Genomic DNA, 24,104 nt, shown 5'->3' with positions numbered 1-24,104 from the left:
GTGTGTGCTATGTGTGTGTGTTATGGGTGAGTGAGTGAGTGAGTGTGCGTGTGCTATGTGTGTGTGTTATGGGTGAGTGAGTGAGTGAGTGTGCGTGTGCTATGTGTGTGTGTGTGAGTGAGTGTGCGTGTGCTATGTGTGTGTGTGTGTGTTATGTGTGAGTGAGTGTGCGTGTGCTATGTGTGAATGTAGGTGTGTGTGTGAATGTAGGTGTGTGTGTGAATGTACAGTTGAAGTCAGAAGTTTACATACACCTTAGCCAAATACATTTAAAGTCAGTTTTTCACAATTCCTGACACTTAATCCTCGTAAAAATTCCCTGTCTTAGGTCAGTTAGGATCACCACTTTATTTTAAGAATGTGAAATGTCAGAATAATAGAAGAGAATGATTTATTTCAGCTTTTATTTCTTTCATCACATTCCCAGGGGGTGAGAAGTTTACATACAGTCAATTAGTATTTGGTAGCATTGCCTTTAAATTGTTTAACTTGGGTCAAACATTTCGGGTAGCCTTCCACAAGCTTCCCACAATAAGTTGAGTGAATTTTGGCCCATTCCTCCCGACAGAGATGGTGTAACTGAGTCAGGTTTGTAGGCCCCCTTGCTCGCACACAACTTTTCATTTCTGCCAACACATTTTCTACAGGATTGAGGTCAGGGCTTTGTGATGGCCACTCCAATACCTTGACTTTGTTGTCCTTAGGCTATTTTGCCACAACTTTGGAAGTATGCTTGGGGTCATTGTCCATTTGGAAGACACATTTGTGACCAAGCTTTAACTTCCTGGCTGATGTCTTGATATGTTGCTTCAATATATCCACATAATTTTCCTCCCTCATGATGCCATCTATTTTGTGAAGTGCACCAGTCCCTCCTGCAGCAAAGCACCCCCACAACATGATGCTGCCACCCCCATTTCTCAAAAAAGTACGATCTTTGTCCCCATGTGCAGTTACAAACCGAGGTCTGGCTTTTTATGGTGGTTTTGAAGCAGTGGCTTCTTCCTTGCTGAGCGGCCTTTCAGGTTATGTCGATATAGGACTCGTTTTACTGTGGATATAGATACTTTTGTACCTGTTTCCTCCAGCATCTTTACAAGGTCCTTTGCTGTTGTTCTGGGATTGATTTGCACTTTTCGCACCAAAGTATGTTCATCTCTAGGAGAACGCGTCTTCTTCCTGAGCGGTATGACGGCTGCTTGGTCCCATGGTGTTTATACTTGCGTACTATTGTTTGTACAGATGAACGTGGTACCTTCAGGCATTTGGAAATTGCTCCCAAGGGTGAACCTGACTTGTGGAGGTCTACAATGTTTTTCTGAGATCTTGGCTGATTTCTTTTGATTTTCCCATGATGTCAAGCAAAGAGGCACTGAGTTTGAAGGTAGGCCTTGAAATACATCCACAGGTACACCTCCAATTGACTCAAATGATGTCAATTAGCCTATCAGAAGCTTCAACAGCCATGACATCATTTTCTGGAGTTTTCCAAGCTCTTTAAAGGCACAGTCAATGTAGTGTATGTAAACTTCTGACCCACTGGAATTGTGATACAGTGAATTATAAGTGAAATAATCTGTAAACAATGGTTGGAAACATTGTGTCATGCACAAAGTAGATGTCCTAACTGACCTGCCAAAACTATAGTTTATGGAGGTGTTGAATGACTCCATCATAAGTGTATGTAAACTTCCGACTTCTACTGTGTGTGTGTGTGTGTGTGTGTGTGTGTGTGTGTGTGTGTGTGTGTGTGTGTGTGTGTGTGTGTGTGTGTGTGTGTGTGTGTGTGTGTGTGTGTGTGTGTGTGTGTGTGTGTGTGTTACCCACCTGTTTTGATGATGGTACACAGGTCATAGAGAAGCAGCTTAGTGTCCAGACACTGTTCCAGACAACTGGTGAGGTCATTCACCAACTTCTGCATGTTACTGTCCTGGTACTGCACCAGAGACACAAACGTTACACATACCATGAAACTGCCGACTGCACAAGTTGACTGTGATTGTAATCTAACTGTGAACATTTGCATTTGATTTTTCAATATAATTAATTGAGATTTTCCCCTTTATTATTATTTATTATTATTTCCATTATTCATTAACAATTGCTGCTGTTTTCCAGGGATTCCTAGGTTCCATTGAATCAAATTCATTCATTCATTTAGCCAGTATAGTCCAATCAGCAACAATTGCTGCTGTTTTCCAGGGATTCCTAGGTTCCATTGAATCAAATTCATTAATGAATGTATTGCTTCATTAAAAGGCATCATCAGTCCTCACTCAGCCCTGATTAAAACACTCCCTCTCTCCATCTCGTTCTCTACCTCTCTCCATCTCTCTCCACTTCTCTCCACCTCTCTCTCCACCTCCCTCCCTCCCTCCCCCATCTCTCTCTCCCTCCCTCCCTCTCTCCATTTCTCCCCCTTACCTTCTCATCCTCACCACCCTTTAACACCCTTAACCCTTGACCCCTGACCTTTAGATTCTAATCTCTCTCTCTCTCTCTCTCTCTCTCTCTCTCTCTCTCTCTCTCTCTCCCCCATCTCTCTCTCCCTCCCTCCCTCTCTCCATTTCTCCCCCTCCACCTTTCTCCATCTCGTTCTCTACCTCTCTCCATCTCTCTCCACCTCCCTCCCTCCCTCCATCTCTCTCTCCCTCCCTCCCTCTTTCCATTTCTCCCCCTCCACCTTTCTCCCTCCTTCCTCCCTCCCTCCCTCCCTCCCTCCCTCCCTCCCTCCCTCCCTCCCTCCATTTCTCCCCCTCCACCTTTCTCCCTCCCTCTCTCCATCTCTCTCTCCCTTGCTCCCTCTCTCCATTTCTTCCTCTCCACCTCTATCTCTCCATCTCTCTCGCCTGACTGCCCAGCTGAATGAGGAGCAGCTGTACATCTCTATACAGTGTTACATAACACTTCACAGGGCCAGAGAGAGAGAGAGAGAGAGAGAGAGAGAGAGAGAGAGAGAGAGAGAGAGAGAGAGAGAGAGAGAGAGAGAGAGAGAGAGAGAGAGAGAGAGAGAGAGAGAGAGAGAGAGAGAGAGAGAGAGAGAGAGAGAGAGAGAGAGGTCAGAACACGTTGATTCTCTCTCTTCCTCTCTCACTTCCCTCTCTATCCTCTGACGCTCCTTTTCTGGCCTAGCATGAGAAACGTGTTTACATTGACAAAAGACAATCAGACACAATCATTACAGACACACAAAAGAGTGAAGAGAATAACAACTTTTAAACAACTTTTAAATTCCTATATTATTAGCAGTAAATGTAGTGTACAATTTAAACTGTTACTACATCAGCTATGTACAGTGTTGTGACAATGTGCAACTAGTTGAATGTATGAACGATGAGGGGACATAAATGTATATTTACATTGGTGTTTCTGACCCACTGGTTGACCTTTTCCCGTGGCAGCAGGTGACACATTTTGCGGCTGGGATTGCACACTGCTGTGTTCCGCCTAACAGATACGGGAGTTTGTCAACATTTTGTTAGAATTCTTTGTGGGTTTGTTTAATTTGAGCGAAATATGTGTCTCTAATATGGTCATACATTTTGGCAGGAGTTTAGGAAGTGCAGCTCAGTTTCCACCTCATGTTGTGGGCCATATCCTGTCTTCTCTTGAGAGCCAGATCTGCCTACGGCTGTAAATAGTCAAGGCTTTTCTTAGTTTTGGGTCACTCACAGTACCTGACGTACTCTGCTACTGTGTACTCTCTGTTAAGGCGCAAGGTAGAATTGAAATTTGCTCAGTTTCTTGGTTGATTTTTTCCAGTGTGTCAAATAGTTATATTTTTGCATTCTCAAAATTTGTTTGGCTCAAATTGTGTTGTTGTCCTTGGGGATCTGTGGGCTGTTTGTATTTGTGAACAAAGAGCCAGAACCAGCTGGCTGAGGGGACTCTTTTCTAGGTTCATGTCATTACAGGTTAAGGCTTTGTGGTGGTTGTGGAATTTAACAACTATTTTCTGGATTTTGACAATTAGTGGGTCCTAATTTTGCTCTGCATGCATTATTTTGGGGTTTTCTTTGTATGATGAGGATATTTTTGCAGAATTCTGCATGCAGAGTCACACTTTGGTGTTTGTCCCATTCTTGGGAATTCTTGGTTGGTGAGTGGACCCCAAACCTCACATCCATAAAAGGCAATGGGTTCTATAACTGAGTATCTTTTTTTCCTAATTGTTCCTTTTGATTGCGTAGCAAGCCTTTTTTTTGTCTTGTTTCTCAGATTGTTCTTGTGGAAGTTACCTGAGGTGCTGATGTTTAGGCTGAGGTATGTGTAACTCTATGTGTGCTCTAGGGCAACAGTGTCCTGTCATCTGTACCTTTTTGGAACACAATATTTTTTTTTTCTACTGAGCCCAAGTCTGACAGAATCTGTACAGAAGATCAAGGTGCTGTTGTAGCATCGCCTTGGTTGGAGACAGAAGCACCAGATAATCTGCAAAAAGTAGACATTTGATTTCAGAATCTAGTTGAGGTGCTGCAGACTATTCTAGTCATTAATATTAATCTTGAAGAGGGTGGGGCTCAAGCTGCATCCCTGTCTCACTCCCCGGCCCCGAGGGAAGAAATCTGTGTGTTTATTGCCAATTTTGAACGCGTACACTTATGTTGGCGTACATTTATTTTAAAACATCGTAGGCCCCCCCTAAAAAAAACTTTCCAGCAGTTTATACAGCAGGCCCTCATGCTAAATTGAGTCAAAAGCCTATTTTTTTTCTATATCAATAAACCATGAGAAGACTTTGCTTTTGTTTTGTTTTGCTTGTATGTCAATTAGGGTGTGCAGGGTGTATACGTGGTCTGTCGTATGATATTTTTGGTAAGAAGTCAATTTGACATTTGCTCAGGACAGTTGTTTTCACTGAGGAAATGTTAGAATTTGCTGTTGATGAGGATGTACTGTTCTACTTGATTTATTTAATTGTATACATATGATATGTTAGCTGATATGATATAATGTCCAAGGCTTTCTACTGCTAAGTGTACACCTTCACTATTGAAGGGGAACATTTTGTCCAGGGAGTTGTCTAAGGAGGGATTGGATTTGTTGTTTTTTTTGCCAATTGTTCTTTGGTAGCTTTCTACACAATCTTCCTTCCATCTATAGCATTTCTTAATAGCATGCAGTTTGTTGGGCTTTGATTCCTCATGGTTGGGTATTGCTCTGTTCAAGTAGGCTGTGATTTGGCTATGGTTTGATAAGGTTGTCAGTGGGCTGACTGGGAATGCTCTGAGAGACTCTGGGTTTAGGTCTGTGGCTTCCTGGGTGACGCATCGGTCTAAGACACTGCATCTCAGTGCAAGAGGTGTCACTACAGTCCCTGGTTTGAATCCAGGCTGCATCACATCTGGGTGTGATTGGGACTAGCATAGGGAGTGGCACAATTGGTCCAGCGTCGTCAAGGTTTTGCCGGGGTAGGCCATCATTGTAAATTAGAATTTGTTCTTAACTGACTTGTTAAATAAAGGTTCAATTAAAAAAAAAGTCGTCTTCAGTACTGCTGCAAAGGGATGCGCTGTACCTACTTTTGGAGTCCTCTTGAAGTCTACCATTGACTATGTACAGACTGAGCTGCAGGAGTTGTGATGTTGGTTGTTTTGTCATAGTTGTGTCTAGGGCGGCATATGGGGGAGGGAATGGTGTCACATCCAGGTTAGGTGTATGTCCCGCAGGTCACGCAGGTCTGGGCTGTGTGTCAGTTGCTCTGTTGCTCCTGTGTAATGTGTTGGGGATGCGGTTGAGGGTGATGTCCTTTAGGGTCCTGGCGAAGGTGGGGACTGCGGGCTTGTGGAGGTGGACCTGGTCATAAAGGCTGTCCAAGTCCAGGGTGGAGTGGTGGGCCAGGTAGACATTAGGTTTTGAGACACAGTCAAGGGAAAGGCTTACGTTTACCCGCTGTGTCGTAGCAAGGTGGAAATATTTTTGTGGAATCAGGGTAGACATTTCCCCACTCGTGAGTTGGGGAAAGTGGAAGAAGCTTTATCAGTCACTCCCTTGAGTGTTGTGGCCACACTTCCCTGCTTTGCCCTCAGGTCATTTGTTTCTGTGTGAATTATTATGTGTCTGTGTGACCCTAGTTGGTCCTCAGATAGCAGGTCTTGGTGCCCAAACACCTGTGTGTTTGGGCACCAGAGTTTAGACACTGTGTGTTTGGGGACCAGAGTTTAGACACCTGTGTGTTTGGGCACCAGAGTTTAGACACTGTGTGTTTGGGCACCAGACTTTAGACACTGTGTTTTTGGGGAACAATGTATTTTGTTGTATGTATTTCCTGTTTCCTGTTTGAGTACAAAAGAAGTACAATCTGTGGCTTTTTTGTGTCTTCAGTGTGTGTGGGAGGGGCTTGACAGGATGGGTTCTAGGAGCGGGTGGTGTCTCCTGGGTTGATGGGTCTTCAATGATCTGTTCTGCTGTGATGTTGAGGCTGTGGTCAAAGTCTAGGGTTGTTCTGCTAGCTTCTCTGCTGGGGTGGCCAGCTCTCTCATGGGTTGTTCTCTTTGTCAACTTCAAGTGCTCTCATCGTCTCCTGCCACTGGGCCTCCTTCTGCTCAACCTCCTTTTTCCTGTTGATGCTGTCTTACAAGAGTCCAGAGTGCAAGCACGTCTCTCTCCTCCTCCAGCTCTCTGGGTCTGATTGAGGGGGTGTTGTTGTGCTGGACTGTTGTCTGGGTCTGGTTGAGGGGGTGTTGTTGTGCTGGACTGTTGTCTGGGTCTGGTTGAGGGGGTGTTGTTGTGCTGGGTCTGGTTGAGGGGGTGTTGTTGTCTGGGTCTGGTTGAGGGGGTGTTGTTGTGCTGGACTGTTGCCTGGGTCTGGTTGAGGGGGTGTTGTTGTGATGGACTGTTGTCTGGGTCTGGTTGAGGGGGTGTTGTTGTGCTGGACTGTTGTCTGGTTGAGGGGGTGTTGTTGTGCTGGACTGTTGTCTGGTTGAGGGGGTGTTGTTGTGATGGACTGTTGTCTGGTTGAGGGGGTGTTGTTGTGCTGGACTGTTGTCTGGGTCTGGTTGAGGGGGTGGTGTTGTGCTGGACTGTTGTCTGGGTCTGGTTGAGGGGGTGTTGTTGTGCTGGACTGTTGTCTGGGTCTGGTTGAGGGGGTGTTGTTGTGCTGGACTGTTGTCTGGGTCTGGTTGAGGGGGTGTTGTTGTGCTGGGTCTGGTTGAGGGGGTGTTGTTGTGATGGACTGTTGTCTGGGTCTGGTTGAGGGGGTGTTGTTGTGCTGGACTGTTGTCTGGGTCTGGTTGAGGGGGTGTTGTTGTGATGGACTGTTGTCTGGTTGAGGGGGTGTTGTTGTGATGGACTGTTGTCTGGGTCTGGTTGAGGGGGTGTTGTTGTGCTGGGTCTGGTTGAGGGGGTGGTGTTGTGCTGGACTGTTGTCTGGGTCTGGTTGAAGGGGTGTTGTTGTGCTGGACTGTTGTCTGGGTCTGGTTGAGGGGGTGTTGTTGTGCTGGGTCTGGTTGAGGGGGTGTTGTTGTGATGGACTGTTGTCTGGGTCTGGTTGAGGGGGTGTTGTTGTGCTGGACTGTTGCCTGGTTGAGGGGGTGGTGTTGTGCTGGACTGTTGTCTGGTTGAGGGGGTGTTGTTGTGATGGACTGTTGTCTGGGTCTGGTTGAGGGGGTGTTGTTGTGCTGGACTGTTGTCTGGGTCTGGTTGAGGGGGTGTTGTTGTGCTGGGTCTGGTTGAGGGGGTGTTGTTGTGATGGACTGTTGTCTGGGTCTGGTTGAGGGGGTGTTGTTGTGCTGGACTGTTGTCTGGTTGAGGGGGTGTTGTTGTGCTGGACTGTTGTCTGGTTGAGGGGGTGTTGTTGTGATGGACTGTTGTCTGGTTGAGGGGGTGTTGTTGTGCTGGACTGTTGTCTGGGTCTGGTTGAGGGGGTGGTGTTGTGCTGGACTGTTGTCTGGGTCTGGTTGAGGGGGTGTTGTTGTGCTGGACTGTTGTCTGGGTCTGGTTGAGGGGGTGTTGTTGTGCTGGACTGTTGTCTGGGTCTGGTTGAGGGGGTGTTGTTGTGCTGGGTCTGGTTGAGGGGGTGTTGTTGTGATGGACTGTTGTCTGGGTCTGGTTGAGGGGTTGTTGTTGTGCTGGACTGTTGTCTGGGTCTGGATGAGGGGGTGTTGTTGTGATGGACTGTTGTCTGGTTGAGGGGGTGTTGTTGTGATGGACTGTTGTCTGGGTCTGGTTGAGGGGGTGTTGTTGTGCTGGGTCTGGTTGAGGGGGTGGTGTTGTGCTGGACTGTTGTCTGGGTCTGGTTGAGGGGGTGTTGTTGTGCTGGACTGTTGGCTGGGTCTGGTTGAGGGGGTGTTGTTGTGCTGGGTCTGGTTGAGGGGGTGTTGTTGTGATGGACTGTTGTCTGGGTCTGGTTGAGGGGGTGTTGTTGTGATGGACTGTTGTCTGGTTGAGGGGGTGTTGTTGTGCTGGACTGTTGTCTGGGTCTGGTTGAGGGGGTGGTGTTGTGCTGGACTGTTGTCTGGGTCTGGTTGAGGGGGTGTTGTTGTGCTGGACTGTTGTCTGGGTCTGGTTGAGGGGGTGTTGTTGTGCTGGACTGTTGTCTGGGTCTGGTTGAGGGGGTGTTGTTGTGCTGGGTCTGGTTGAGGGGGTGTTGTTGTGATGGACTGTTGTCTGGGTCTGGTTGAGGGGTTGTTGTTGTGCTGGACTGTTGTCTGGGTCTGGTTGAGGGGGTGTTGTTGTGATGGACTGTTGTCTGGTTGAGGGGGTGTTGTTGTGATGGACTGTTGTCTGGGTCTGGTTGAGGGGGTGTTGTTGTGCTGGGTTTGGTTGAGGGGGTGGTGTTGTGCTGGACTGTTGTCTGGGTCTGGTTGAGGGGGTGTTGTTGTGCTGGACTGTTGGCTGGGTCTGGTTGAGGGGGTGTTGTTGTGCTGGGTCTGGTTGAGGGGGTGTTGTTGTGATGGACTGTTGTCTGGGTCTGGTTGAGGGGGTGTTGTTGTGCTGGACTGTTGCCTGGTTGAGGGGGTGGTGTTGTGCTGGACTGTTGTCTGGTTGAGGGGGTGTTGTTGTGATGGACTGTTGTCTGGGTCTGGTTGTGGGGGTGTTGTTGTGCTGGACTGTTGTCTGGGTCTGGTTGAGGGGGTGTTGTTGTGATGGACTGTTGTCTGGTTGAGGGGGTGTTGTTGTGCTGGACTGTTGTCTGGTTGAGGGGGTGTTGTTGTGATGGACTGTTGTCTGGGTCTGGTTGAGGGGGTGTTGTTGTGCTGGACTGTTGTCTGGGTCTGGTTGAGGGGGTGTTGTTGTGATGGACTGTTGTCTGGTTGAGGGGGTGTTGTTGTGATGGACTGTTGTCTGGGTCTGGTTGAGGGGGTGTTGTTGTGATGGACTGTTGTCTGGGTCTGCTTGAGGGGGTGTTGTTGTGCTGGACTGTTGTCTCGGTCTGTTGACTGGAGTAAGGTGACCTGTTGTTCGAGCTCCACCTACCTTACTTCCACCTGGGTGACCCTCTGCTTGGGGTTGCTCGTCTGTGGGGCTGTTTATGGATCTGGTCTGACACCCTCTGGCTGGGGGAGTCGTCACCAGGAGAGAGCTCCTCTTTGATTCTGTGATAGTTCAGCTGAACAGTTTGGGGTTGCCCTGTACACCAATACTGTTCCAGACCATCCACTGGCATGGCGCAGTACAGGTTGACATTGGCTGTCTCAGTCCTCAGTCTCAGTTGTCTAGTATCTTGAATTTCCACCCATCGTTAACACCCCCCCTCTTAACAGAGGGGTAGTGTGTTAATATAGCACTGTGCCATGCCAGGGGATGGTCTGGTTAATATAGCACTGTGCCATGTCAGGGGATGGTCTGGTTAATATAGCACTGTGCCATGCCAGGGGATGGTCTGGTTAATATAGCACTGTACCAGGGTATGGTCTGGTTAATATAGCACTGTACCAGGGGATGATCTGGTTAATATAGCACTGTGCCAGGGGATGGTCTGGTTAATATAGAACTGTGCCATGCCAGGGGATGGTCTGGTTAATATAGCACTGTGCCAGGGGATGATCTGGTTAATATAGCACTATGCCAGGGGATGGTCTGGTTAATTTAGCACTGTGCCAGGGGATGGTCTGGTTAATATAGCACTGTGCCAGGGGATGGTCTGGTTAATATAGCACTGTGCCAGGGGATGGTCTGGTTAATCTAGCTGTTAAGTCTATAGGGGCGCTATTTCATTATTGGATTGTTGGATAAAAAAACGTGCCCGTTTTAAGCGCAATATTTTGTCACGAAAAGATGCTCGACTATGCATAGAATTGACAGCTTTGGAAAGAACACAGTCTAACGTTTCCAAAACTGCAAAGATATTATCTGTGAGTGCCACAGAACTCATTCTACAGGCGAAACCAAGATGAAACGTCAAACAGGAAATGAGCAGAATCTCTGAAGCTCTGTTTTCAAATGTCTCCTTATATGGCTGTGAATGCAGCAGGAACGACCCTGCGCTTTCTGTCGTTTCTTCAAGATGTCGGCAGCATTGTGACGTATTTGTAGGCATATCATTGGAAGATTGGCCATAAGAGACTACATTTTCCAGGGGTCCGCCCGGTGTCCTTTGCCTAAATTCGTGCGTAATCTCCAGTTGCGGTCATTTTGTCCTGGGATTCAGAACGGAACGCACACTTCCACGAAGGATATATCATCGAAGAGATATGTGAAAAACACCTTGAGGATTGGTTCTAAACAACGTTTGCCATGTTTCAGTCGATATTATGGAGTTAATTTGGAAAAAAGTTCGCCGTAATTGATGACTGGATTTTCTGTTTTTTTTGGTAGCCAAACGTGACGCACCAAACGGAGCGATTTCTCCTAAACAAATAATCTTTCAGGAAAAACTGAACATTTGCTATCTAACAGAGTCTCCTCATTGAAAACATCTGAAGTTCTTCAAAGGTAAATTATTTTATTTGAATGCTTTTCTGGTTTTTGTGAAAGTGTTGCCTGCTAAATGCTAACGATAATGCTAACGCTAAATGCTACGCTAGCTAGCTACTGTTACACAAATGATTGTTTTCCTATGGTTGAGAAGCATATTTTGAAAATCTGAGATGACCGTGTTGTTAACAAAAGGCTAAGCTTGAGAGCTAGCATATTTATTTCATTTCATTTGCAATTTTCATGAATAGTTAATGTTGCGTAATGGTAATGAGCTTGAGTCTGTATTCACGATCCCGGATCCGGGATGGGTAGATCAGAGAGGTTAAGAATAATAAACAGAAATACCTTATTTACATAAATATTCAGACACTTTGCTATGAGAATCGAAATTGAACTCAGGTGCATCCTGTTTCCATGTTTCTCCAACTTGGAGTCCACCTGTGGTAATTCAATTGATTTGATGTGATTTGGTAAGGCATATATATAAGATCCCACAGTTGAAAGTGCATAACTGAGCAAAAACCAAGCCATGAGGTTGAAGGAATTGTCCATAGAGCTCAGAGACAGCATTGTGTCGATGCACAGATCTGAGGAAGGGTACCAAAACATTTCTGCAGCATTAAAGGTCCCCAAGAACACAGTGGCCTCCACCATTCCTAAATGATAGAAGTTAGGTACCACCAAGACTCTTCCTAGAGCTGGCCGCCCTGCCAAACTGAGCAATCGGGGGAGAAGGGCCTTGGTCAGGGAGGGTGGTGACCAAGATCCCGATGGTCAATCTGACAGAGCTCCAGAGTTCCTCTGTGGAGATGGGAGAATTTTCCAGAAGGACAACCATCTCTGCACCACTCCAACAATCAGGCATTTATGGTAGAGTGGCCAGACGGAAGCGACTCCTCAGTAAAATGCACATGACAGCCTGCTTGGAGTTTGCCAAAAGGCACCTAAGGACTCTCAGACCATGAGAAACAAGATTCTCTCAAACAAGATTGAACAATTTAGCCTGAATGCCAAGCGTCACGTCTGGAGGAAACCAGGCACTATCCCTACAGTGAAGAATGGTGGTGGCAGCATCATGCTGGGAGGGATGTCTTTCAGTGGCAGGGACTGGGAGACTAGTCAGGATCGAGGGAAAGATGAACGGAACAAAGTACAGAGAGATCCTTGGTGAAAACCTGCTCCAGAGCACTCAGGACCTCAGACTGAGGCAAAGGTTCACCCTTCAACAGGACAACGACCGTAAGCACACAGCCAAGACAACGCAGGAGTAGCTTCGGGACAAGTCTCAATGTCCTTGAGTGGCCAAGCCAGAGCCCGGATTTGAACCCGATCAAACATCTCTGGAGACCTGAAAATAGCTGTGCAGCGAAGCTCTCCATCCAACAGAGAGGATCTGCAGAGAGGAAAAGGAGACACCTAAATACAGGTGTACCAAGCTTGTAGCATCATACCCAAGAAGACTTGAGGCTGTAATCACTGCCAAAGGTGCTTCAGCAAAGTAATGAGCAAAGGGTATGAATACTCATGTAAATGTGATTTTCCTTTATATATTTCCTTTATATATTTTTTTTGAAAGAAAAAGAAAAGCACATTTTTGTCCATTGAAATAACATCAAATTGATCAGAAATACAGTGTAGACATTGTTAATGTTGTAAATGACTATTGTAGCTGGAAACGGCTGATTATTTTAATGGAATATCTACAGAGGCGTACAGAGGCTCATTATCAACAACCATCACTCCTGTGTTCCAATGGCACATTGTGTTAGCTAATCCAAGTTGATCATTTTAAAAGGCTAATTGATCATTAGAAAACCCTTTTGCAATTATGTTAGCACAGCTGAAAACTGTTGGGCTAATTAAAGAAGTAATAAAACTGTCCTTCTTTAGACTAGTTGAGTATCTGGAGTATCAGCAGTTGCGGGTTCGATTACAGGCTCAAAATGGCCAGAAACAACAGATTTTCTTCTGAAACTCGTCAGTATATTCTTCTTCTGAGCAAGTAAGGCTATTCCATGTGAGAAATTGTCAAGAAACTGAAGATCTCGTACACAGCTGTGAACTACTCCTTTCACAGAACAGAGCAAACTGGCCCTAACCAGAATAGAAAGAGGAGGGGGAGGCCCCGGTGCACAACTGAGCAAGAGGAAAAGTACATTAGAGTTTCTAGCTTGAGAAACAGACGCCTCACAAGTCCTCAACTAGCAGCTTCATTAAATAGTACCCGCAAAACACCAGCCTCAAGGTCAACAGTGAAGAGACGACTCCGGGATGCTGGCCTTCTAGGCAGAGTTGCAAAGAAAAAGCCATATCTCAGACTGGCCAATAAAAATAAAATATTAAGATGGGCAAAATAACACAGACACTGGAGAGAGGAAGATTGGAAAAAAGTGTTACGGACAGACAAATCTAGGTTTGAGGTGTTTGGATCACAAAGAAGAACATTCGTGAGAAACAGAAAAAAATGAAAAGATGCTGGAGGAGTGCTTGACGCCATCTGTCAAGCATGGTGGAGGCAATGTGATGGTCTCGGGGTGCTTTGGTGGTGGTAAAGTGGGAGATTTGTACAGGGTAAAAGGGATCTTGAAGAAGGAAGGCTGTCACTCCATTTTGCAACGCCATGCCATACCCTGTGGACAACGCTTAATTGGAGCCAATTTCCTCCTACAACAGGACAATGACCCAAAGCACATCTCCAAACTCTGGAAGAACAATTTAGGGAATAATTATTGAGCTGTTGTGGCAGCAGCTTGACCAGAAGTGCCCATCAAGCGAATCCAACTTGTGGGAGGTGCTTCAGGAAGCATTTGGTGAAATCTCTTCAGATTACCTAGAATGCCAAAGGTCTGTAATTGCTACAAATGGAGGATTCTTTGACGAAAGCAAAGTTTGAAGCACACAATTATTTTTTCAATTTAAAAAAACATTACTTATAACCTTGTAAACTGTCTTGACTATAATTCCTAATCATTTTTCAACTCATTTCATGGAAAACAAGGACATTTATAAGTGACTTCAAACATTTGAACTGTAATGTATACATTTGCAAATAATGCAAATAATTCTAAAACCCCTGTTTTTGCGTTGTCATTATGGGGAAACATATGTAACAAAATGTGGAAAAAGTCAAGGGGTCTGAATAGTTTCTGAAAGCATTATGTATAGTTTTTGTGTGTGCTCTAGGGCAACGGTGTCTAAATAGAATTTGTATTAGCGGTCATGGCAACTGGACCTTTTTTGGAACACTGTCTTACTGAGATTTACTGTCAGGGCCCAGGTCTGACAGAATCTGTCCTGAATATCTAGGTGCTGCTGTAGGCCTTCCTTGGTTGGTGACAGAAGCACCAGATCATCGGCAAACAGTAGACATTTGACTTCAGATTCTAGTAGGGTGAGGCCGGGTGCTGCAGACTGTTCTAGTGCCCTCGCCAATTCGTTGATATATTTGTTGAAGAATATCCCTCTCCCTTTTTCTCTATTCCCTGTCCTCCCTCCCTCCCTCATCCTGCTAACTGTCACACACACACACACACACACACACACACACACACACACACCGTTCTATATACGTCAGTGCTGTCTTAGTGCTGTCCATTAGCACTTGGTGGCTTGATCTCTCTCTCTCTCTCTCTCTCTCTCTATCTCTACCTCTCTCTCTCTCTCTCTCTCTCTCTCTCTCTCTCTCTCTCTCTCTCTCTCTCTCTCTCTCTCTCTCTCTCTCTCTCATCAACAACAGTTCTTACCAAACTGAGTGTATTTTTTTGTGTTCCAGACCATATTGAGTGTGTTCCTTTCAATCAATGTTTTATCAACTCAGACTGTATTTCTTTATAAAGCCATAAATTCCAAAAAACAGAAAGCAACGTTTTATGACATTACAATATGGAGTCAGCATCTGTGTCTTAATCAAAACTATTTAAATTCTTCACAGAGAAGGTTCTTATAGTTTAACATTCACCCGTTATTATTATTATTATTATTATTAATCAAATAGCACTGACGTTAGCACTTTAAATAGGATGAGATCACATTTGTAGGGGATACCTTAAGGATATTAGTCTGGTTGGATGCTACATAAAAAGTTAAAACAGACAGACAGACAGACAGACAGACAGACAGACAGACAGACCGACACACAGACACACAGACAGACAGACAGAAAGACAGACAGACAGACAGACAGACAGACAGACAGACAGACAGACAGACAGACCGACACACAGACACACAGACAGACAGAAAGACAGACAGACAGACAGACAGACAGACAGACAGACAGACAGACAGAGAGACAGACCGACACACAGACGGACGTAACACTTACCCTGTTGCCTTCTTTAGCTGATGATGATGATGACGTGTCTGAAAGAAGAAGATGAAACAAGCTGTTACACTGCAGTGGAGAAGGAGACAAGGCAACAAGACAAAGGAAACAAGGAGACTAGCTAGGAGACATGATCCCAGAATTCATGTGCTCATTACAACAAAACTCAGCAAAAAAAGAAACGTCCCTTTTTCAGGACCCTGTCTTTCAAAGAAAAATCGTAACAATCCAAATAACTTCACAGATCTTCATTGTTAAAGGTTTAAAATCCAAATAACTTCACAGATCTTCATTGTAAAAGGTTTAAAATCCAAATAACTTCACAGATCTTCATTGTAAAAGGTTTAAAATCCAAATAACTTCACAGATCTTCATTGTAAAAGGTTTAAAATCCAAATAACTTCACAGATCTTCATTGTAAAAGGTTTAAAATCCAAATAACTTCACAGATCTTCATTGTAAAAGGTTTAAAATCCAAATAACTTCACAGATCTTCATTGTTAAAGGTTTAAAATCCAAAATAACTTCACAGATCTTCATTGTAAAAGGTTTAAAATCCAAATAACTTCACAGATCTTCATTGTTAAAGGTTTAAAATCCAAATAACTTCACAGATCTTCATTGTAAAAGGTTTAAAATCCAAATAACTTCACAGATCTTCATTGTAAAAGGTTTAAAATCCAAATAACTTCACAGATCTTCATTGTAAAAGGTTTAAAATCCAAATAACTTCACAGATCTTCATTGTTAAAGGTTTAAAATCCAAATAACTTCACAGATCTTCATTGTAAAAGGTTTAAAATCCAAATAACTTCACAGATCTTCATTGTTAAAGGTTTAAAATCCAAATAACTTCACAGATCTTCATTGTTAAAGGTTTAAAATCCAAAATAACTTCACAGATCTTCATTGTAAAAGGTTTAAAATCCAAATAACTTCACAGATCTTCATTGTTAAAGGTTTAAAATCCAAAATAACTTCACAGATCTTCATTGTAAAAGGTTTAAAATCCAAATAACTTCACAGATCTTCATTGTTAAAGGTTTAAAATCCAAAATAACTTCACAGATCTTCATTGTAAAAGGTTTAAAATCCAAATAACTTCACAGATCTTCATTGTTAAAGGTTTAAAATCCAAAATAACTTCACAGATCTTCATTGTAAAAGGTTTAAAATCCAAATAACTTCACAGATCTTCATTGTTAAAGGTTTAAAATCCAAATAACTTCACAGATCTTCATTGTAAAAGGTTTAAAATCCAAATAACTTCACAGATCTTCATTGTAAAAGGTTTAAACACTGTTTCCCATGGTTTTCAATGAACCATAAACAATTAATGAACATGCACCTGTGGAACGGTCGTTAAGACACTAACAGCTTACAGACGGTAGGCAATTAAGGTCACAGTTATGAAAACTTAGGACACTAAAGAGGCCTTTCTACTGACTCTGAAAAACACCAAAAGAAAGATGCCCAGGGTCACTACTCATCTGCGTGAATGTGCCTTAGGCATGCTGCAAGGAGGCATGAGGACTGCAGATGTGGCCAGGGCAATAAATTGCAATGTCCGTACTGTGAGACACCTAAGACAGCGCTACAGGGAGACAGGACGGACAGCTGATCGTCCTCGCAGTGGCAGACCACGTGTAACAACACCTGCACAGGATCGGTACATCTGAACATCCCACCTGCGGGACAGGCAACAACAACTGCCCGAGTTACACCAGGAACGCACAATCCCTCCATCAGTACCCAGACAGTCCGCAATAGGCTGAGAGAGGCTGGACTGAGGGCTTGTAGGCCTGTTGTAAGGCAGGTCCTCACCAGCCATCACCGACAACAACGTCACTTATGGGCACAAACCTACCATTGCTGGACCAGACAGGACTGGCAAAAAGTGCTCTTTACTGACGAGTTGCGGTTTTGTCTCACCAGGGGTGATGGTCGGATTCGCGTTTATCATTGAAGAAATGAGCGTTACACTGAGGCCTGTACTCTGGGGTGGGATTGATTTGGAGGTGGATGGTCTGTCATGGTCTGGGGCGGTGTGTCACAGCATCATCGGACTGAGCTTGTTGTCATTGCAGGCAATCTAAACGCTGTGCGTTACAGGGAAGACATCCTCCTCCCTCATGTGGTACCCTTCCTGCAGGCTCATCCTGACATGACCCTCCAGCATGACAATGCCATCAGCCATACTGCTCGTTCTGTGCGTGATTTTTCCTGCAAGACAGGAATGTCAGTGTTCTGCCATTGAGCACGTCTGGGACCTGTTGGAACAGAGGGTGAGGGCTAGGGCCATTCCCCTCACAAATGTCCAGGAACTTGAAGGTGTCTCGGTGGAAGAGTGGGGGTAACATCTCACAGCAAGAACTGGCAAATCTGGTGCAGTCCATGAGGAGAAGATGTACTGCAGTACTTAATGCAGCTGGTGGCCACACCAGATACTGACCCCCCCCCCCCCCCCCCCTTTGTTCAGGGACACATTATTCCATTTCTGTTAGTCACATGTCTGGCGTACCCACAACGCTGGCGAATCAAACGCCATGCTTTACCAACTGAGCTACACGGGGGGGGACCTTAATTTGAGCCAGTTTGCTACAGCAGGAAAATAGTCAGTAAATGTGAATTATTATGTGGATTAATAATAATAATAATAATTCATGGACATTTTGATACATATTTATTATATTATTGATACTATTATGACCAACAGCTTGTGAATTCACTGTCTGGTCTGATAATCAATCAATGTGATTTAGTTTCACTCAATCTCTGTCTGTATAGGCTATTTGGTTAAATGGTTTCTGGCTGGTAAAAGTGGAGGTGGTTTGGCTAATCTATTTCTTTGTTCATCTATCACTGATCAGAAACATTTAGCATGCTATACTGTAGCCTAAATCCCCGCTATAATGTAGCCTAAATCACTGATCAGAAACATGTAGCGTGCTACAATGTAGCGTAAATCACTGATCAGAAACATGTAGCATGCTATAATGTAGCCTAAATCACTGATCAGAAACATGTAGCGTGCTATAATGTAGCCTAAATCACTGATCAGAAACATGTAGCATGCTATAATGTAGCCTAAATCACTGATCAGAAACATGTAGCATGCTATAATGTTGCGTGCTTTTTTAAAATAGGGTTAATGGGTGTCATGATGAAGATAAGTATCTACGCTCCCTAACAAAGTGGAGTTGGAATGAAACATGGATCAAAAAAGCATCTGGTCTGTTTAAAAATATCACCCCCCCCCCGAATTTTGTGATATCCAATTGGTAGTTCCGATTTTTGTCTCATCGCTGCAACTCCCCAACAGACTCGGGAGAGGCAAAGGTTGAGAGCAATGTTGCAAGTTCACTAGCGCAAGCTTTGGGCTGGACCCTTTGGACTGGACCCAAGCTAATAGTTGATACAATGTTTCAAGTTCACTAGCGCAAGCTTTGGGCTGGACTCTTTGGACTGGACCCAAGCTAATAGTTGATACAATGTTTCAAGTTCACTAGCGCAAGCTTTGGGCTGGACCCTTTGGACTGGACCCAAGCTAATAGTTGATACAATGTTTCAAGTTCGTTGCAGACAGGCCATGTGTAGCCAATGTGATTTATAGGATATTTATTTTTATCAGGATATTGGAGGCTGCAATGTTTTTATTTGCTGGCTTTATATAGCCTATTTTTTTTACATAATTGGCAATAGAAGTTACTTTTTAAGTTTGCATCATTTTCATTTAGAATTGGATAGAATTTTGATTACTACAAACTACATGACAATGATTTTGAGATATGACGGCATTATTATAAATTAAATTAAACTGTTTCACGAAAATGTGCATATGAAAACCATAACTGGCATGCAGATTGGTAGAAATGGTAAGATAAACTAGCATTCGACATGAGAAAGGTTGCCGACTACTCGTGTCGCATCTTACCGGGCAACTTCAGGAGAGTAACGTCAGAATCTGTGACAGCCAGCAGGAGCGGGAGAAGTTGGGTCAGCTGAAGTTTTTTTAAATTCCGACTATCTAGATCTCTGACACCCTCTTGAGGCGTTTGACTTAAAGCATTAGACAAGCTCAATACATATACAGTAGTTGATTTTATTAAAACACATGGGGTGTGTCTATCTATGGATAAAACAAGTTTAAAAATGTAGACCCAAACGATTGGTGGAAAGAACAGATGTCTTTCGGTCGACCAAGATTTTGTTTGTTTGTCGGGGACAGCCCTACTGATCGGGTCGATGTGTCTTGTCTGTGTTTTGAACAAAAAAACTAATTCATTGTTTAATTTTCATGCCGCAGCCATGGTTACACAAACCTTTAACAATTAAACAATTAAACAATTAAACTCTATGTATGCTGTTTTTATTAGTCTGTTGTTTCTTCTTATGTATGTGTCTAAACCAATAACAATTTTATAATTATTTATTTATTTTTTATGATCTTTAAAAAAAAAAAAATTTTTACAGACAAAATACCATAAATCCTATGTGAAAGCAGCATTTGTAACATGTGAAGGGGGCTGTATTGTGTGTCTCGAAGGAAGACGGAGCTGTCGTGTGTTTGTTGTTTTAAACATTCCTTCAGAGAGCACTGGCTTTCCAAACCTAGCCCAGGGAGCTATTTTAGACTGAAGCACAGCAGTAAGTCCTCACAATGACGTCAATGCAGAAGCACGATGCTATAGGCCCAATCCCAACGTATGTGTGTGTGTGTGGGGGGGGGGACCTAAATCATAAAACAAGGAACATTCTCCCTCGAGGTGACATTTCCCAAAAGCTTTAGGGTTGTATTTACAATTAGGGTTAGTGCTATAATTAGGGTAAGGGGTTAGTGGTTAGGTTTAGGCTTTGGGTTATGGGTTAGGCTTATGGGTTAAGGTTAGGGTTACAGTTAGGTTTAGGGTTAGTGGTTATGTTTTGGGTTAAGGGTTACGGGTTAAGCTTAGGGTTAGGTTTAGGGTTAGTGGTTAGGTTTAGGGTTAGTGGTTAGTGGTTAGGTTAAGGGGTTAAGGTTAGGGTTAAGTTTAGGGCTAGGGTTAGGTTTTGGGTTAAGGGTTACGTTTAGGTTAAGGGTTACGGTTAGGTTTAGATTGGGTTAAGGGTTAGGGTTAGGGGTTAGGGTTAAGGTTAGGGTAAGGTATACTGCTATAGGCCCAACCCCAACAGCAGACCAAGACTGAATTACAACTGTAAACTTACTATATGATACCACACACATCCTGCATACTACCACACACATCCTGCATACTACCACACACATCCTGCATACTACGACACACACACATACTGCATACTACCACACGCACACACATACTGCATACTACCTCACACACACACACACACACACACACACACACACACACACACACACACACACACACACACACACACACACACACACACACACACACACACACACACATACACACACACATACCACCACACACACACATACTGCATACTACCACACACACACACATACTACCACACACATACTGCATACTACCACACACACACACACACTACCACACACACACACACACATACTACCACACACACACACACACACACATACTGCATACTACCACACACACACACACACATACTGCATACTACCACACACACACACATACTACCACACACACACACATACTACCACACACACACACACACACATACTACCACACACACACACATACTACCACACACACACACATACTACCACACACACACACACACACACATACTACCACACACACACACACACATACTGCATACTACCACACACACACACATACTGCATACTACCACACACACACACATACTACCACACACACGCACATACTACCACACACACACATACTGCATACTACCACACACACACACACATACTACCACACACACACACATACTGCATACTACCACACACACACACACACACACACACACACATACTACCACACACACACACACATACTACCACACACACACACATACTACCACACACACACACACACACATACTACCACACACACACACATACTACCACACACACACACACACATACTACCACACACACACACACACACACTACCACACACACACATACTACCACACACACACACACATATTACCACACACACATACTGCATACTACCACATACATTTTACCACACACACCCATACTGCATACTATCACACACACATACTACCACACACCCTCCCTCCTCCTATCCTCTACTACTCCATACTACCACACACCCTCCCTCCTCCTATCCTCTACTGCTCCATACTACCACACACCCTCCCTCCTCCTATCCTCTACTGCTCCATACTACCACACACCCTCCCTCCTCCTATCCTCTACTGCTCCATACTACCACACACCCTCCCTCCTCCTATCCTCTACTGCTCCATACTACCACACACCCTCCCTCCTCCTATCCTCTACTGCTCCATACTACCACACACCCTCCCTCCTCCTATCCTCTACTGCTCCATACTACCACACACCCTCCCTCCTCCTATCCTCTACTGCTCCATACTACCACACACCCTCCCTCCTCCTATCCTCTACTGCTCCATACTACCACACACCCTCCCTCCTCCTATCCTCTACTGCTCCATACTACCACACACCCTCCCTCCTCCTATCCTCTACTGCTCCATACTACCACACACCCTCCCTCCTCCTATCCTCTACTACGCCATACTACCACACACCCTCCCTCCTCCTATCCTCTACTACGCCATACTACCACACACCCTCCCTGAAGAACCTCTAATAATAACACATATTATTCATTTATTTTTCCAGAAAGAAATTCAGTTGTGCCACGTCGGATAAAAGATAAAAAATAAAGATAAATAAATATACATATAAATAAATATATAAAATTCACACATGACCAAACCAAATCAAACTCTAACACGGTGTCATAACACCTTTGTCAGCTAACAAGCCTGCGGATTAATGACTGTTGTATCGTGACACTTTAAAGGAAATAATACCACACAGTGTAAGTGTGAGTGTGAACAAGCTTCCTCATTGGTCAGTCAGCATTAACACTGTCACAGAGACATAGTCCAGTAGCCCCTCTGATAGTCACATATATTAAGAGACAGTGAGAGGCCCACAGTGCTCTGAGAGAGACAGAGAGAGAGAGAGAGAGAGAGAGAGAGGCCCACCTTGCTCTGAGAGAGACAGATAGAGAGAGAGAGAGCGAGAGAGAGAGAGAGACAGAGAGAGGCCCACGGTGCCATGAGAGAAACAAAGAGAGAAAGAGAGAGAGAGAGACAGAGAGAGAGAGACAGAGAGGGGGCCACAGTGCTCTGAGGGACAGAGAGGCCCACAGGGAGAGAGAGAGAGAGAGAGAGAGAGAGAGAGAGGCCCACGGTGCTCTGAGAGAGAGAGGCCCACATTGCTCTGAGAGAGAGAGAGAGAGAGAGAGAGAGAGAGAGAGAGAGAGAGAGAGAGAGAGAGAGAGAGAGAGAGAGAGAGAGAGAGAGAGAGAGAGAGAGAGAGAGAGAGAGAGAGAGAGAGAGAGAGAGAGAGGCCCACAATGCTTTGAGAGAGAGACAGAGGGAGGCCCACAATGCTTTGAGAGAGAAAGAGGTACACGGTGCCTTCACTATGGTGAATCACTAAAACAATACAGAAATACACTACGGAAAAGGAAGGAACAGCAGTCAGAAATCAGGTCAATGTAATTGAAGAATCCATAGACAAACACAAAGAGTTATCTATCCAAAATAGAGATGTATGGGTAAACCACTTCTCCAATCTCTTTTGGCTCTATAACAAAGAACAAACAGCAAAAACATAGACATGATCAAATACAGATCTTGTAATCAGCTATTAAAGACTACCAGAACCCACTGGATTCTCCAATTACATAGAATGAGCTACAGGACAAAATAAAAACCTTCCAACCCAAAAAGGCCTGTGGTGTTGATGGTATCCTTAATGAAATGATAAAATATACAGACAACAAATTCCAATTGGCTATACTAAAACTCTTTAACATCATCCTCAGCTCTGGCACCTTCCCCAATATTTGGAACCAAGCACTGATCACCCCAATCCACAAAAGTGGAGACAAATTTGACTCCAATAACTACTGTGGGACATGCGTCAACAGCAACCTTGGGAAAATCCTCTAAATTATCATTAACAGCAGATTTCCTCAGTGAAAACAATGTACTTTCCTCAATGAAAACAATGTACTGAGCAAATGTCAAATTGGCTTTTTACCAAATTACCGTACAACAGACCATGTATTCACCCTGCACATCCTAATTGACAACCAAACAAACCAAAACAAAGGCAAAGTCTTCTCATGCTTTGTTGATTTAAAAAAAAGAAGCTTTCGACTCAATTTGGCATGTGGGTCTGCTCTACAAATGTATAGAACGTGGTGTTGGGGGAAAAACATACAACATTATAAAATCCATGTAGACAAACAACAAGTATGTGGTTAAAATTGGCAAAGTAACACACAAATTTCTTCCCACAGGGTCGTGGGGTGAGACAGGCGTGAGACAGGGGTGCAGCTTAAGCCCCACTCTCTTCAACATATATATCAATGAATTGGCGAGGGCACTAGAAAAGTCTGCAGCACCCGGCCTCACCCTACTAGAATCTGAAGTCAAATGTCTACTGTTTGCTGATGATCTGGTGCTTCTGTCACCAACCAAGGAGGGCCTAGATCACCTAGATCTTCTGCACAGATTCTGTCAGACCTGGGCCCTGACAGACCTGGGCCCTGACAGACCTGGGCCCTGTCAGACCTGGGCCCTGACAGACCTGGGCCCTGACAGACCTGGGCCCTGACAGACCTGGGCCCTGTCAGACCTGGGCCCTTACAGACCTGGGCCCTGACAGACCTGGGCCCTGACAGACCTGGGCCCTGTC

The 24,104-nt window shown here is 44.4% G+C and overlaps 1 protein-coding gene across 1 annotated transcript in view; it reads right to left on the bottom strand.

The window, feature by feature from the left end:
• The window catches only part of LOC139377183 (cAMP and cAMP-inhibited cGMP 3',5'-cyclic phosphodiesterase 10A-like), a 56,378-nt gene extending 52,965 nt beyond the window's left edge, over nucleotides 1–3,413 (bottom strand). The window contains exons 1-2 of the mRNA XM_071120185.1: nucleotides 3,375–3,413; nucleotides 1,828–1,936 (exon numbers count right to left, since the gene is read on the bottom strand). Of these exons, the coding sequence (XP_070976286.1) occupies nucleotides 1,828–1,936; nucleotides 3,375–3,413 (148 nt within the window). The remainder of the gene's footprint in view (nucleotides 1–1,827; nucleotides 1,937–3,374) is intronic.
• Nucleotides 3,414–24,104: the final 20,691 nt, after the last annotated feature.

The sequence above is a fragment of the Oncorhynchus clarkii genome, chromosome 20, assembly GCF_045791955.1.
Source record: "Oncorhynchus clarkii lewisi isolate Uvic-CL-2024 chromosome 20, UVic_Ocla_1.0, whole genome shotgun sequence".
Classification (NCBI taxonomy): Eukaryota; Metazoa; Chordata; class Actinopteri; order Salmoniformes; family Salmonidae; genus Oncorhynchus; species Oncorhynchus clarkii.
This window is presented reverse-complemented; position numbering and strand designations above follow the sequence as displayed.